Source organism: Anolis carolinensis, unplaced genomic scaffold (assembly GCF_035594765.1).
Source record: "Anolis carolinensis isolate JA03-04 unplaced genomic scaffold, rAnoCar3.1.pri scaffold_11, whole genome shotgun sequence".
NCBI classification, from domain to species: Eukaryota; Metazoa; Chordata; class Lepidosauria; order Squamata; family Dactyloidae; genus Anolis; species Anolis carolinensis.
Window position 1 is genome coordinate 20,908,089 of NW_026943822.1, and position 17,924 is coordinate 20,926,012.

Genomic DNA, 17,924 nt, shown 5'->3' on the forward strand with positions numbered 1-17,924 from the left:
GGGGACCACTTTACCTAGCAATAGCCTTTGTGCTAAAGAAGTACTTGAACTTTAAGATAGACAGCCTAGAATAGAATAAAATAAAATATCAGCTCTCTCCACCTCTAGACTTCAACCCCTTCACGCTTCACAGCCCAAACTGCACACCTCCTCATCCAAGAACATGATGGGAAAGGATGCTACCCAGAAACAGAAAAAATGAAAATTAAATAAAAAAGGGAAGTGTTTATTCATTTATAGACCGGATTCATAGCAGCGCAGTGCCGACCGCTCAACCCGGCCCCATTTGGCACAGAGGGCTAAAAATAGCAGCGAAAGCGGAACAAGAGAAGTTGGTCTCACAAGGCGACAGACAAGAGACACAAGCTGGGCTCAGCCAGATGTAGGCTGCCGAGAAGAAACAGAAGATGGTTGGGCATCTTTAAATAGAGGCCGAATATCAATCTTTTACGAGTATTGTAGTGGATGGTTCCTAGCATGGCATGGCGGCAGGACTAGATGACCTTTGGCATCCCTTCCAGCTCTATAATTATCCTATTTTTATGGAAAAAAGAGGAAGAAGGAAAGAGAACTTTGAACCATTATTATGCTCACAGGGGAGGAAACATGCCACCTTTGCCTAGGGATTGACAAGTTCACTTCCGTTAATTCTATTTTAATATATGCAATGGATTTTAAATTGTGTTGTCGAAGGCTTTCATGGGCTGAATCACTGGATTGCTTTAAGTTTCCCGGGCTGTATGGCCATGGTGCAGAAGCATTTTCTCCTGACGTTTTGCTCATATCTATGGCAGGCATCCTCAGAGGTTGTGAGGACTGTTGGAAACGAGGCTAGTGGGGTTTATATATCTATGGAATGTCCAGGTTGGAAGAACTCGTCTGTTGGATTTCCTCAGGCAGGAAGCAGCCAGGCTTTGAAGCTGCAAGGCTTTTCAATGCTAATCCAGGTGGGCCAATTGCAACATTCACACTTGGCTCCGACAAGAGTTCTTTCTCCCACCCTGGGCTTTCCTTGAGGCTTTCACTAGCGCATCCGAAACACAGAATTGTTCTAAGGAGTAATCATGTTTAGGTTATTAACTTCTTTAAGCTTGGCATGTGCCTGAGAAAATGCCCATAAATCTCTGCTTGGCCAAGCCAAATAAATAAAAATGGCTATATTTAGGTGCCAGAGTGGGGTAGTGGTTTGGGCATTGCGTTATGACTCCATGGACCAGGGTTCAAATTGCACACAACCACAGAAACTCATTTGGTGGCCTTAGGCAAGTCACTCTCAGCCTTGGTGGTGCATTTATATTGGAGAGCTAATGCAGTTTGGCACCACTTTCACTGCCATGATTGTGTCGTTTGGTGCAACACATGCCAAACTTTGTCAAAGTACAACTCTCAGATTCTAGCCTTGAGCCTGGTGCCAAACTACATTCACTTGACAGTGTAGATGTGCTGGAAAAGTTACTTCTTTTGAATGACAATCTCTAGCGAAATGCTAGCAATCCAAAACCATTTCTGGTTTTGACACCCAGACATCCAATTTATCTACTGTTCGGGGTGTGCTCCCAACTGCGAAAGCTATCTGAAAACTGTGGTTAATTGACCTTTCAACATTTTTGTTCACTGAACTGGTTTGGTGTGCTCTTGCAAGCCTGCCTAAGGCGTTTCCAGTCCGAAGGTGGAGCAAAAAAGGATTTGACTAGCATTGAACGGAGAGAGAGGCAAACACAGGGCAAAAAGACACAAGCAAAGGGATTCTTTCCCAAACTTCATCAGTTTAAACTGCAAAATTTAACTTTGCATTGCTATTACTGTTGCTAACATATCTGTAAAAAATTTATTTGCTAAATTTACAAATACAGTAGAGTCTCACTTATCCAAGCTAAACGGGCCGGCAGAACTTGGATAAGCAAATATCTTGGATAATAAGGAGGGATTAAGAAAAAGCCTATTAAACATCAAATTAAGTTATGATTTTACAAATTAAGCACCAAAGCATCATGTTATACAATAAATTTGACAGAAAAAGTAGTTCAATACACAGTAATGCTATGTAGTAATTACTGTATTTACAAATTTAGCACCAAAATATCACGATATATTGAAAACATTGACTACAAAAATGCATTGGATAATTCAGAACCTTGGATAAGCGAGTCTTGGATAAGTGAGACTCTACTGTAGGTGTGCAAATTGGTTAAATATTTACTGCCTGCTGATTTAAAAATGTATATCCTACTTGGTGTCCTAGCATTTCAGGATAATATGCAACATAATCTATATAATGCTTTATATAGATATAGATGATATGGAACAGACGGGAATCAATCAGGGCCAGCTAACACTGCCCAACAAAGAATTTCCCCAGGCAGGATGCAGCCAGGCCTTGGTGCTGCAAGGCTTTTCAATGCTAATCAGGGTGATTAATTGCAACATTCACAAATGCCTCAAACAGACAAGAGTTCTTTCTCCCACCCTGGACATCATTCCACAGATATATTAAACCCACTTTCCTAGTTTCCAACAGACCTCGCAACCTCTGAGGATGCCTGCCATAGATGTGGGTGAAACATCAGGAGAGAATGCTTCTGGAACATGGCCATACAGTCCAGAAAACTCACAGCAACCCAGAAACAAAGCCAAAGAAAGACAAGAAAAATGGGCAGGGATTTTGAAAAGCTGGTTGCCGGGTGCTACCTCACCGCCAGTCATTCCCCGAACTTTTCCAAAACAATCACAGAGACGGGAGATTCATAGATTAGCGGGCAAAGTGCATTCCAGACTCAAGGAAAATGAGATGGGAAACCACCAAGAATGTTGTCATCGCAAAATATAATTACATTACAATCCCATTCTTATTTGAGAACAACAAGAATCTACCAAGTAAAGAATTCTTATACTATTCCTGGTATGCGCTGCCAGGACGGAGGCAGAACCGAAAAATTTTGGAGAATTTTTCTTTACAGAATTGCCTACATGGAATATAAGCTTGATTTGGAAAGTGAACATTACCTTCCTGAAGGAGCAGTAGCTATTGATCTACTCAAATTGGCATGTTTTCGAACTGTTAGGTTGGCAGAAGCTGGGGTTAACAGCGGGAGCTCACCCCGCTCCCTGGATTCAAACCGCTAACCTTTCAGTCAGCAAGTTCAGCAGTTCAGGGGTTTAACCCACTGCGCCACCATAATTGTATAGTGACCCTAAAAAAAAAAAAATTTTTTTTAAGACCTAGAGCTCAAACACACAAATTCAACACAACTTCTCCTTTCTTCAGGTAGTTCCTGCCCACGACACGGAAACTGGAAACATACTTCTCTTATTTCAGAAATGGGAAGGTCAGGGAGAGGCATTTTCCATTCCCCCCCCCCCAAAGTTGCTGCAGGAAGTCTTAAAAGGGAAAAAGAGAGAGACTGAAATGTTTTCGGAGTTGTGTCCCTTAATTTGTTCTCATTTAAATACTTTGTACTACCTGTAATATTTAACTGTATTTTATATTTTATAGGGTTTTTAAAAATTGCATAGCATTTCAAGATGGTGAACCACTTTGGGACCCAGGAGAAAAGTGATGATGATGATAATAATAATATAATAAAATGGGTGGGGGGGGGGGGGGGTTGCAATTCTGGACCAGTCATTCTACTTTTGCTTGACAAGCAAAAAAATATAACGTGAGCAAGGAGTTGCCCAACATAGTGAAATGATGAATCAGGGCAAACAAAGGTGGCATTACGTCAAAGAAAGTGGAACTATGGAATTCACCGCAACAAGATGTCACAATGAGTGATGTCCGGGTGGCTGTCATATCAGCGGGGCAATGCAATGAATCCAAACCAATATTTTTTCGAAGGCTTTCATGGCCTGAATCACTGGGTTGCTGTGAGTTTTCCGTACTGGCAGGAAGCAGCCAGGCTTTGAAGCTGCAAGGCTATTCAACGCTAATCAAGGTAAGCAATGGCAACGTTCACACTTGCCTCCAACAGACAATAATTCTTTTTCCCACCGTGGCCATTCCAGATATATAAACCTCACTTGCCTAGTTTTCAACAGACCTCACAACCTCTGAGGATGCCTGCCATAGATGTGGGTGAAGCGTCAGGAGAGAATGCTTCTGGAACATGGAATCCTAGGAGTCGTTGTTCAATGATGCACCAGTGAAGGCGAAAGAAAGGCCTTGTCAAACTACAATTGTCACGATTCCACAGCATTGAGCCACGGAACTCCAAGTGGTGTCAAACTGCATTAACTCTACAGTGTAGACGTGCCCAGTGTAAACAGCTAGAATGATTCCCAATAAAGACAACTGTCCATTAGTCCAAGGACTCTCCATCACTTTCCAAAAAGTAAGAAACAGAAAGGAATCTTGGTTTGATTTAGACACATATAATGAGAATATTTCGATTTTCCCTTTTCCGGTGGTCTTCGCTGGCGGAATATTAATCTCCCGGCTTTCAATCGAAAGCCATTCACCGTCTGCCGGGGATTAGGATAAACCTGATTATCCCACATCTGGCTCGCAGGGACGTCTTCAATGTTCTCTCCTAGAACGACGGAAATTCAGATGCGCGGGGCCACCCAAGGAACAACGTCACGGAGAACCAAGAAGACCTTTTCAAAGGATGCCAGGCCTTCCAAATGGAGGGATTTCAAAGCCAGGACAATAGCAAAACACCTGGAGGGCCTAAGTTTGCCCATGCCTGGTGTAGACTCATATAGTCCAGTTCAAAAGCAGATAATCCGGATGCTGAAACTAGATCATATAGCGGTGTAGATCAAGCCTGAGACAGGACAGCCCAATAGACTCAATGGTTTGGTTATTTGCCAGGCTCTCTCACTAACCGACCTCCCCTTTGCTATTTATATGATTATTATGATTGTCATCATCATCATCATCATCCGTTTCCTGTCTAAGACACAAAGCATCTCAAAACATCAAAGCAATGCAAAACCTACAATATACAAATATTAAAATAAGACTCAGAAATACGGCTCACAGCACCTGGACTTCAATGGCGGTCTCCCATCCAAGTACTAACCAGGGATGACTCTGCTTAGCTTCCTAGATCAGGCAGGACCTGGTTTCTGCTAAGGTATTTTGGCAACAATCCTTACCTTAGTCCGTATGCAGCACGATCTCTGTATCTATGGGGATACATTTCCGAACGTTGCACTAACTCAGGGATAATAAGAGAATGCTATTAAAATGAATGACTATATTTTAGCATGTTCTTTCTTCCGGATGATGCATGTTTCGTGCCGCAGTCAAGAACTCTCTTTCAAGTTGCCTCTTGACACTAGTAATTTTGGGGCATTATTGAGCGAAATCAAGCCATGCCACCTCATTAAACAGTGGTACCTCTTTGTAATAAACCCCAAATGCCATCCCAAGGCATTTGTAATAATCCCAAATGCCAACGCTTGTTCACGCCACCCACTCGAGTCAAGTTCAAGCTGCTGCACATTGCACATATTACATCCACATTTCACGATATTAAAGCATTTTTCTCCCCTACCTATTACACTTCCGGAGACTTTGCTGATACAGCAGTGCATCCACACTGCTGAAATAATGCAGTTTGACACCACTTTAACTGCTATGTGATTAAAAGACTGGATTGAGTCCAGGAGGGACTTACCACACCCCAGCCCTAAATGGACAAAAACATGCAAAGCCAAAGAGATGGAAAAATTAATGCAAATACAGAAGCAAAAATAGTGACGACCTTTATCTGGGAAAATTGACATTGATCCAGCTTTCCATTTCACCTTTCCCAGGTAACTGCATTTGACTAGAAGAACTTTCAATATCGCAAGAGTCTCCTTTGTATTTATTCATGTTTATATTTTCAATTATGTATTTTAATAATGTCTTGAGCCTTGAAAAGAGGCAGGTAGGAAATACGATTATTATTATTATTATTATTATTATTATTATTATTATTATTATTATTATTATTATTGACTCTCAGTTAAGTGGTTAACTCAATGCAACACAGTTGTACTGTATTCTACTGTATTTTGAATTGTATTTAATAATCTGTTTTTTATGTATTTATTTGTTTGTCCTGTATGAGAAAAACCTATGGTCTAAACATTAAATAAACTACTACTGTATTATAAAAACAGTATTATCATTTTTTTCTTTTTGCCAGTTGCTTGAGAGTTCCAGATGCTTGAGAGTTCTGGTTAACTGAGAGTCTATTGCATTTTAATTCTTCTAGCTGTGAGGAGAGGCAGATAATAAAAATATTATTATCATTATTATTATTATTATTACTACTACTACTACTACTACTACTATCATCGTCGTCGTCATCATCACTATTACTTCCTTGCCACTTTCATCCAATTACCTATCAGGATGAATGAAATCTTTTCACAGGAAGATAGGAGATGAGAGGATACAAGGAAAGAATATTTGAGTGCTATATTATTACTATTACAATAAGTTATTGTTATTAATTCTCTACTGCTTTCTTCGAATTACCTATCAGAATGGATGCAATCTTTTCCCAAGAGGACAGGCTATGGAAGACATAAGGAACAAGTATTTGGGGTAATGTATTAATACAATTATTATTATTATTAGTAGTAGTAGTAGTAGTATTAATTCCTCACTGTATTATTTGAATTACCTATTGGGATGAATGCAATCTTTTTCTATGAGGACAGGAGTTGGAAGGACATAAGGAAAGAATATTTGGGGGTAAGGTATTAATACATTTATCAATAATAATAATACGAATAATAGTAATAATAATAATTCCTCACTGTATTCTTTGAATTACCTATCAGGATGAATGCAGTCTTTTTCCATGAGGACAGGAGATGGAAGGACATAAGGAAAAAGTAGGACATAAGGTATGATATTAATAAGTGTATTATTAGCATTGGTATTAATAATAATTATTATTTATTTATTTATTTATTTATTACATTTATGTCCCGCCCTTCTCACCTCGAATGGGGGCTCAGAGCAGCTTACAAATTACATTTACATACAGTACATTATATTATTAGCATAGTACAATACTATCCTTACATTACTATATTGTACTATATCAATTATATTGTAATATTATTAGGAATATTACATTTAATATATAATATATAATTAATATTAGTACATTGTATTATTATTATATCATGATACATTATAATATTATCAATATTATATGTATATACAATATATTATATTATTATATATTATTGTAAATGATGTTGTATATTGTGTGTGTGTGTGTGTCTATACAGTAGAGTCTCACTTATCCAAGACTCACTTATCCAAGGTTCTGGATTATCCAAGGCATTTTTGTAGTCAATGTTTTCAATATATCATGATATTTTGGTGCTAAATTCGTAAATACAGTAATTACAACATAACAATACTGCGTATTGAACTACTTTTTCTGTCAAATTTGTTGTATAATATGATGTTTTGGTGCTTAATTTGTAAAATCATAACCTAATTTGATGTTTAATAGGCTTTTCCTTAATCTCTCCTTATTATCCAAGATATTCGGTTATCCAAGGTTCTGCCGGCCCGTTTAGCTTGGATAAGTGAGACTCTACTGTATGTATGTGTGTGTGTGCATAACAATAATAATAATAATAATAATAATAATAATAATAATAATTCCCTACTGCTTTCTTCTAATTACCTGTCAGGTTGAATACTATCTTTGCACAAGTAAATGGAAAGCGGCAAGAGAATAGTATTTTTAAGGGGGGGGGGGGTGAACTTTACTTGCTATAGCTTTCGATAAAGCAGATAAAGCTCACCCCCACCTCTTTACTCTTTATGGATCCCTGGATTCTGGATTTGAAAGGCCTGGGGCCACCAAAAGAAAGTAATGGTTTTCTATCTGCAGGGATGGAAATGTCAGGCCTTTTAATAAAGGATGGAAATGTTCCGGGCAAAAAAGAATACACGCATACAGCTTTCCGGAGACCGAATGCCGGCATCAGCAAAATGAGAGATGCAACCCAATTCCAATCTGAAACGCACCCCAAGGCCCAGTACTGTGGGGTCCCACTGGAATCATATACAGGCTGAAAAAGAAAGCTTGAAAGAGGGATGGAGAGAAAGGGGGGATTGCATGAGAAAGAGGGAGAGGAGGGAGGGAGGGGAGGACTTACGAGACCCGAACAGAGGCTGAGCCGCATCTTGGGGTTATATAACAAGGAACGCCGGGGCGCCGGTGGCATGGAAACAGTCACGGTCCCCCATTGAGGTCCCTCCCCGCTGCTCCCCCCAATAATAATAACAAATATGATAATTCACATCCTCTCCTCTCTTGCGGGTTTTCCTGGGGAGGAGTTTTGATGGAAGCAGAGGGGACAGACGGCTGCAGCAGAAAGGAAAGCCGGGACTGCGGTATAATCCTTCATCCGCTTGCTTCCCTGCTTTGCATCCAGATGTGGCACAAAAGGAGATCGGAGGGGTTTTATTTCTCTTCGTGCATCTACACTGCAGAATTGATGCAGTTTGATCCCACTCTTAACTGCCTTGGTATCAGAAGGAGCTGTCATTTTACAAGCCTGTTCTACTAAAGAATAATGCTGGTGCCCCATCGAATTATAAATCCAACTGCACTTAAAAGTGGTGTCAATCTGCATTAATTCTATAGTGTAGATGCACTTTAATGGAAGGGTAGAAGAGGGCATACAGTAATGCGCTGGACTATGAGCACATCGATGGTTGCATTTATTCATCCTATTAACAAACTCTATACAGTTACAGTAGAATCTCACTTATCCAATACTTGCTTATCCAACGTTCTGGATTATCCAATGAATTTTCGTAGTCGATGTTTTCAATAAATCGTGATGTTTTGGTGCTAAATTTGTAAATACAGTAATTACTATATAGCATTATTTCATATTGAACTACTTTTTGTGTCAAATTCGTTGTATAACATGATGTTTTGGTGCTTAATTTATAAAATCATAACCTAATTTGATGTTTAATAGGCTTTTCCTTAATCCCTCCTTATTATCCAACATATTTGCTTATCCAACGTTCTGCCAGCTCGTTTATGTTGGATGTGAGACTCTACTGTATTAAAAAGTCACAATTGTACGATTCTCTTTAAAGTCAAGGATAAAGAGCATGCGGCCTATCGAATGCTGTTCAACTCTAGCTCCCATCAGCCCCACTGTATAGCCAAAGATACGTTACAGTCTAATAGCAGATCCACACAACTGTCTTTTGCCATGGGTAAGATATGGAAAAGTTCCTTTAAAAAAAAGATTGCAACTCTCAAAATTCCTGAGTGAATAGCTGTGGATGACTGGTGTTGCAATCCAACACATCTGGAGAGTACTAGGTTTGGGTAGGCTGGCTATAGAGCATGCAACGAGACACATGAAAGGTGCTAATGAACCTATCGGTATCCAGACGAACCAGATAATAATATCAATATACACCAAAGTTTGTATGTATACAAATGTTCCTACATGGCTTGATGGATCTCAGCCCTAAAGGTACAAATACCCTTCAAAATAAATATTGGTGGGGTTTTTTTTTGGGGGGGGGGGGACTGATAAGAGAATGATGGGATTTGTAGTCCAGCCACATCTGGAGAGCCGCGTGGTTCCACCTCACGGTGGATCTGGACAGAACTTGGTAAGCTTACCCTTCACGATCCAACTTAAAATACTGCTGGTCTGATGCAGGTACTGGTCTGATGCAGGATGATGGGAGCTGGAGTCCAGCCACATCCAGAGAGCTGTGTGATTTCAACCCACAACTGACGGTCTGGGTCTCTCCCTAACCAGTCACCCTACTTGCCAACATCTCCCAACATTCTTCACTACACAGGGATAATGGGAGCTGTAGTCCAACAAGAAGGCTGAGTTCCTGACCAGCTAAGAGGAGATATGCAATTTAATCTGGGGCTGATGGGAGTTGCAACCATCCAGATCAGAGTAGTGGTAATAATAATAATAATAATAATAATAATAATAATAATAATAATAGATGATAATGATAATAATAATAATAATTCTGCGGTGTGTTAACACAGCACCCCCAACCAATGTAGGGCCCAGCATTAAATGAAAGGAAACCAAGCCAAGCATCTTTGGTCTTCTTGTCTCTAAGCCATTCACAAATTAAGTTTTGACTCGCTCTAATCGGTAAGTAATTTAATTGCTTGCAAACAGACCAAAAAGAAAACAAGATTCACCCTCTAGTCAAGAAGCAGGAAAGAGCTACAATGCAAAGGAGGAAACTAGGGACAGCATTGCACTGAAGATTTATTTCGATGCTTATCTTATACGAAAGCCAAGGCTGAGTTTTCAAAAAGAGGTCAGAAGTATCTAGTCCTGAATCTTGATATCCTGGGCTGCATCTACACCGGTGAGTGAATGCAGCCTGACACTACTTTCATTGAAATGGATCAATGCTACATACATTTAATTTCATTGTTTTTATCTAATTGGTCCGTCCCCCTCATTAAAATAGTTTGGTAAACATCAAAAAAAGGGTTAAGGTTCACCGTTTGCATCACTCTGGATCATTAGCATTTACGTCCCCCAATAAAACAAAGGAGGAAGTTGCCATTGGGAAGGAATGGAGCGAAAAACAAAAACAGGTAAAGACCAGCCTTTGGACATAAAAAACCCTATGCAACTATTTCAAGAATCCAACAGGAATTTCTCCATTCTGTCTGCATGCATCATTGGGTAAGAAGTTGCCTTTCAATGGAAACATTGCATTCTGGAGTTTTCTGGTCAAGGTTTTATCTACCTGTCCGGACAGTTGCTTATTATTTTACCCTTCCATTTATGTAAATAATTTGAATTTACACCATAAACCAGGTTGGGATTTGCTGGATTCTGGTTTGCTGTAGCTTCGGAACCCGTTCCCATAAACAAACCAAGGCTTGCTAGGCAGTGATAAGCCATGATTGGATATTAAAGCGTATTAGTTTGAGAGTTCTGTCTTGTTTAAACAGGGGTTTGTTATTACACCTTGAATCAATAAAAGATGTGAGAGATAAAACAGGCCAGTTCCATAGAAGGAAACTGTGGCTTGTGGGATATCGTGTGGCTAAAGCAACAAACCATGGTTAGCAAAAACTATGGCTTAGCTTTATCTATCTATCCATCCAAACATATACATATATGTGTTGGTTGGGAAACTCTGGCAATGAGAATAATTGAATGTTGAATGCACTGGGAGGTCTTCAAACAGGGAGATCAATGCTTTGATTTCTGAATACCTACAGAAATCATACCTGGAACCTAGGGCTTCTTTTATGCAAAATCTAAACTCTGCAATGAATGCAAAGTCCTATAACATTCTAAGCACACTACATTGCCATGTGCGGCTAAATTCATCTCCCGCTAAGGGTGCATCTACACTGCAGAATTAATGCAGATTGATGCCACTTTAAATTGACTCGGCTCCATGCTCTGGGATCCTGGGATCTGGAGTTTGGTGATGAACCAGCCCTCTTTGGCAGAGAACTTGTCAAACTGCAACTCCCAGGATGCCACAGCATGGGAGTGGCGTCAAACTGGATTAATTCTACAGTGTAGATGCACTTTGAGAGCCAAGGCATCTCTCTCTTTCTTTGACAGGATGAAAAAGAACTAGAAGATGAGAAAATGACATGCCAGATTAAGTCTGGTCTCATTTACATTTAATAATAATAATAATAACAACAACAACAGTAACAATAAGAACAATAAAACTAATATTCAAGCTGGCACAAATAATTTGCTGAGAAACTGTTACACCAGATTAAGCCTGAGCACACCCACATTTAATAATAATAATAATAATAATAATAATAATAATAATAATAACAATAATAATACTCCGACCGGCCCAATGATTCGCTTTCTCCAAGCACCTCTGTTAATTTCCCAATGCAAACACTGCACAAAGCCTTGTCTCCTCCAATAACTCAACAAACAAAACCTTTTCCAGTACAAAACAAACACAGCAAGCGCGAAAAGACCCAAAAGTGCTGTTTTAACAGAAATCCCCCTTTGCCCCGTTGCTCAGGGGCCGATCTCAATGGCTACCAAGCAGCAGACAGTGTGCTTTATTGAGATTCAATGGCATCGAAAGTAATTACAGAGCCCAGAGAGAAAGGGCAGAAAAAGAGAGGAAAAAAATGCAAATTACAGACCGTGCGCCTTATATCTCAGGGACAGAATTAGATGCAATTATGGCAACAACAACAAAAACAGAGAGATGACATGGGAGGAGTAAAGGTGATGGAGGGCAAATGTCCTTATTCAGTTGTGAATTTTAATCTGCATTTCGTCATCTTGTATTTTAACCTTGCGTATCTTGTTGCATGTTGTTTGATAGCGATTTGGAACATTTTAATGGTGTATCCCTCCTCTGAGCCGCATTTCATGCCAAACCTCAATTTCGTACCATCAAGGGTGCATCTACACTGCAGAGTAAATGCAGTTTTGCTCCACTTTCATGGCTCAAGGTGATGGGATCCTGGGAGTTGGTAGTTGGGTGAGGCTCCAGGACCTTTTGGCAGAGAAGGAAGGCCTTGGAAAACTACAAACACCATGTTTCCATAGCATTGAAAAGTTGTGTCAAACTGCATTTGTTCCAAAGTGTTGCCAAAGGAGACAATACAGATTTTAAATGACAGTGTAGATGGGGTACCATGGTAGAAATTCACAGCAACAAACCTCCACTTTTTGGACAGGAAGACACACCTCAACGAACATCAACCGAGTAAAGACACAGATTTCTACAGGACTCAATTCGGTCACAGCACAGAACACCAGGCCTACGACGAAACTACAACTCCCGTGGTTTCATTGCATTGAGCCACAGCAGTTTAAGTTGTGCCGAACTGTATTCATTCTACATTTATAGAGGCATGCCTTTTTAGAAGATGCTGGCGGTTGCTGGTGAGGCTTATCTCCTCTCCACTCGCCTCTCTTGTTTTTCCTGTTCACGTATTCTCCATTAAGGGTCCCAAGGGGAATTGCGGTTTATCTCAAGCATTGCACATGGGATAGAGAGTCTGGCTCCTTCCTCACTCAAGCATCATTTGCATTGTTTGCTATAAAGTGTGCTTCTGAAATGCCAGGCCCAAAGTGTGTGTTTCACGGTACGCCTTCACTCTCCTCTTCCAAAAACGCTGATGCTGCTAAAAGACGTTTGGCTAGATGGAGAACGAGGGGAAGATCGGCTCACACACCCGCAAAAAAAGCCCAAGGAATTGGATTATAGCATCAATGCCCTTTATTGCAAACTGAAATCATACTTGACAGTATTTGTTGGGACGACATCTCCCCTAACCCCAGGCATTGAGGTTATCCTGGTCGGGCTTCTGGGACCTGAAGTGGAAAAAGGGTCAAAACCACTACTCTTAAGACTAACAAATGAACTCTATTCCCCCCCCCCCCATTTATTATTATTAGTAACAATAATAATTTAAAATGTGATTGGGACAAAGTAATGATAGTATAAGGATAGTTTAGCATTTAATTTCAATTTTGTTGTTTTTTGTATGTTGTTATTTTTTAATGTATCGGATGTAAATAACCTTGTTAAAATCTAATAAAAATCAATTTGAAAACAAAACTAAAATTTACTGGGAAATGAATTAATATTTTTTTAAAAAAATTAAATTAAAATGTCCAACTCCAGGCTTGCAGACCTTGCGACAAAAGAGCTCTTGCAGACCCAACATAAAAAAAGGAAAGGATCAATTCCCTCCCGAAAGTCCCACCAGATGCCCATGCTGGCACGGGCATTTTAATCCATCTCTTACAAATGAGCGGAGTCGCATCCCACAAGCTTTTTCAAATCGCTGATCCCATCAAAAGCCTACCATGGAGGCTTTACTGTGGAGCCTGTTAAATGTTGCTTTTCATGGCCGAGAAAATGCAGTTTCCTTCGCCCGCCTGGCCTCCATATGCCGCCCAAATGGTGGCAAAGAAAAGAAAAGGAAGAGTCTGACCAGTGGCCATGAATGGCTTTGTTGTCTTCTTGAGACACAGATGCTTCAAGAGAGGCACACTGAAGACTGTAGCATTATTATTATGATTATTATACATTACACTTTACCATCATACTATATGATACCTGTCCCAATTCAAATCGTGAGGAGAGGCAGGTAACAACAACAATAGTAATAACAATAATAATAATATGTTATTATACCATACTATATTACACTATACCATCATGCAATACGATATCTGCCCCAACCCAAACCATGAGAGGCAGATGGTAATAATAATAATAATAATAATAATAATAATAATTGTTATTATTATTATTTACTGCAAAAGGCCACCCTACTGGGATCTGTGCGCATCATCCGAAAATACATCACACAGTCCTAGACACTTGGGAAGTGTTCGACTTGTGATTTTGTGATCACAAACCTGCAAAAGTATTGGAGAACGAGCATGCAAAGATACTGTGGGACTTCCGAATCCAGACTGACAAAGTTCTGGAACACAACACACCAGACATCACAGTTGTGGAAAAGAAAAAGGTTTGGATCATTGATGTCGCCATCCCAGGTGACAGTCGCATTGACGAAAAACAACAGGAAAAACTCAGCTGCTATCAGGACCTCAAGATTGAACTTCAAAGACTCTGGCAGAAACCAGTGCAGGTGGTCCCGGTGGTGATGGGTACACTGGGTGCTGTGCCACAAGATCTCAGCCGACATTTGGAAACAATAGACATTGACAAAATTACGATCTGCCAACTGCAAAAGGCCACCCTACTGGGATCTGCGCGCATCATCTGAAAATACATCACACAGTCCTAGACACTTGGGAAGTGTTCAACTTGTGATTTTGTGATACGAAATCCAGCATATCTATCTTGTTTGCTGTGTCATAATAAAATAATAATAATAATACTTTACTATACCATACTATATTATACCAGCACCAATTCAAACTATGAGCAGAGCAGAAAATACATATATTAAGGACATAGAACGAAGATTAAAGTAGCAATACTAGTAAAATGAGCCTTTAAAACCAATGGGCCCTATGGCCTCCCAGCACTGTGGCAGGTGATAGCAAGGAAGCCATGGGTCAGGATTGTTGGTGTGGTGTCAATGATGCGTTTGAAGACACAACAAATCCCACACTATGGGCCTCCCAAATATCTTACAGCCCCAGGCGCATGAGATTGACCTGTATCTCTCTATACATTAAAAGGTAAGCCATCTCATGGTTCAAAAATGGGGCCAGACCAAAGCTTTGTCCTTTTGCAAGTTCTCCAGAACCAATGACTTCAGGAAACAGCGCATGCATGGGTGGTTTTATCGTGAACCACCAAAAGGGAACTTCCTTCCGTCTCTTCTGAGAATGGAGGAGGCGTGACGACAAAGAGGAGAATCCGCCCCACAAAGGAGAGCCATCACGCTCCCCACGACCGGCCGACCACATCACAACTTGGCCCTCATTCAAGCGCATGAGGTAAAGATGTCCCCATGGGTACAGACACACATTACACCATACAACACGATTTTTGTTCCTGGGTTCTAAATGTCATTTCCTAATTGGTTGTATCATAAAAATGCGGGGAAAGATTATTAATCTGCCCAAACTTTGTTTTTGCGGGACATCTAGCAGAACATTTGGCTATGGTTTTTCAATGAACATCTCACAGAGTCTAACCCGAGTCAATACAGTTGGCAGCAATCACAAAGAACAACGTTTCTGGAGTAGAACAACTGCTTTCAAAGTCAGGACCACACAATTAAACAGGAAATAACACTTTCAAACCAGGAACTGAATTATTTTTTCTTTTTAAATTCTGTTGCATAGTGTTATATCTCGCAAGGGTTTGTTATTCATGTCAGAAACAACTTGAGAACATACTGCAATTCACTCCTGGTGTGAGAGAATTGGCCGTCTACACAGACGTTGCCCAGGGGATATCCAGATGTGTTACCAGAGGCTTCTCTCATGTACCCGCAAGCTAGAGCTGACAGTTGGGAGCTCAACCCGTCTCGCGGATTTGAACCACTAAACTTCAGATCAACAACCCAACCTTCAGGTCAGCAGTTCAGCTGGCATAAGGGTTTAACCCATTGCGTCATTGCAGCTCCTTGCAAGGTGAAAGGCCTAGTTTCACAATAAGGTAGAGGTTTTCCTGTGACATGAAATCTAGTCGTATCCAACACACATACAAAGTTGTCATCCCACCAAAAAATTAACAATCCAGAATATATTAAGGACTCAATGGGAGGTTATGGTGCATCTCCATCTCTTTCATTCATTCATGCAGCCTTTCTTTCTTTCTCCTTTTGCTCTGTTTCTATCTATCTCTCCTTCACACTCTTCACAAGCTGTCATTCCCCCCACCAAAAAATATTCCAGAAAAATAAAATTAAGGAACCAATAAGGAAAAATATTAATGAGCCAATGGAACCTTAGGGTACTTCTCCATCAGCACCACTTTCTTCCTCCTTTTAATTCTTTCTTTCACCGCCCACAAGGAAGAAGAAAGGACCTCTAGGGAAATGACAGGTCTTCCATTGCAAGGCAAATACCTTCCTTTCTTCCAAAGGGCTTGGGGTGGCGGGCACATTTATTTAAAAGGACAAGACAATTAATAATAATAATAATAATAATAATAATAATAATAATAATAATAATAATAATAATAATAATAGGGGTTTGAGGCCCCCTTTCTCCCTTTGGGTGGGCTCTCCTCGCTAAAGACTAGCACCTTGCATGGGAAACACCCAAAATACTTAGAACCCCCCCCCCCCCCGCAAAAGAGATCCCAAGGTCTTTTATTATATATTGATATAACAACAACAAAACAACAATAATAGAGGCTTGGTACCCCTTTTTTCTTTTTGGGAGGGCTCTCCTCGCTAAGGACTGATGCCTTGAGTTGGGAACGCTTTAGACAATGGGCACCAAATCCTTAGAACCCACCCCCCAAGATCCCAAGGTCTCTTATTATATTATATATTGATATAATAATAATAATAATAATAATAATAATAATAATGGTTTGAGACCCCCTTTCTCCCTTTGTGTGGGCTCTCCTCGCTGAGGACTAGCGCCTTGAGTGGGAAACACTTTAGATAATGGGTCCCAAATCCTTATAAACTCTCCAAAAGAGACCCCATGGAGTCTCATATTATAAATTGATATAATAATAATAATAATAATAATAATAATAATAGGGGTTTTGAGGCCCCTTTTCTCCTTTTGTGTGGGCTCTCCTTGCTCAGGACTAGTGCCTTGAGTGGGAACACTTTAGACAATGGCCCCCAATCCTTAGAAACCCCACGGCCGAGATCCCAAGGTCTCTTATTATATTATATATTGATATTGATATATAATAATAATAATAATAATAATAATAGAGGTTTGAGGCCACTTCTCTACCTTTGTGTGGGCTCTCCTCGCTGAGGACTAGCGCCTTGAGTGGGGAACACTTTAGACAATGGGCCCCAAATCCTTATAAACCCTCCAAAAGAGATGCCAAGGGGTATTTCATTATATTATATCATTTATATATTGTATTATTATTATATATTGTATATTGATATACAATAATAATAATAATAATGGTTTGAGGCCACCTCTCCCTTTGGGTGGGCTCTCCTCGCTGAGGACTAGCGCCTTGAGTGGGAAACACTTTAGACAATGGGCCCCAAATCCTTATAAACCCTCCAAAAGAGATCCGGGGGGGGGGGGGGGGTCTCATATTATATATTGATATAATAATAATAATAATAATAATAATAATAATAATAATAATGGTTTGAGGCCCCTTTTCTCCCTTTGTGTGGGCTCTCCTCGCTGAGGACTAGCACCTTGAGTGGGGAACACTTTATACAGTGGGCCCCAAATCCTTATAAACCCTCCAAAAGAGATCCCAGGGGGGTCTCATATTATATATTGATATAATAATAATAATAATAATAATAATAATAATAATAATAATG

General features: G+C 40.0%; 1 protein-coding gene across 2 annotated transcripts in view; it reads right to left on the reverse strand.

Annotated features, from left to right (window-relative positions):
• Positions 1-17,924, reverse strand: part of csk (C-terminal Src kinase) — a 37,482-nt gene that overhangs the window by 18,662 nt on the left and 896 nt on the right. The window contains exon 1 of one of the 2 annotated variants that reach the window (XM_003228769.4): positions 8,128-8,266. The exons of the other annotated variant lie outside the window; for it this stretch is intronic. Within the exon in view, the coding sequence (XP_003228817.2) occupies positions 8,128-8,196 (69 nt within the window). The 5' untranslated portion in view covers positions 8,197-8,266. Of the gene's footprint in view, positions 1-8,127; positions 8,267-17,924 lie in introns of those variants that run through there. 2 annotated transcript variants of the gene reach the window in all.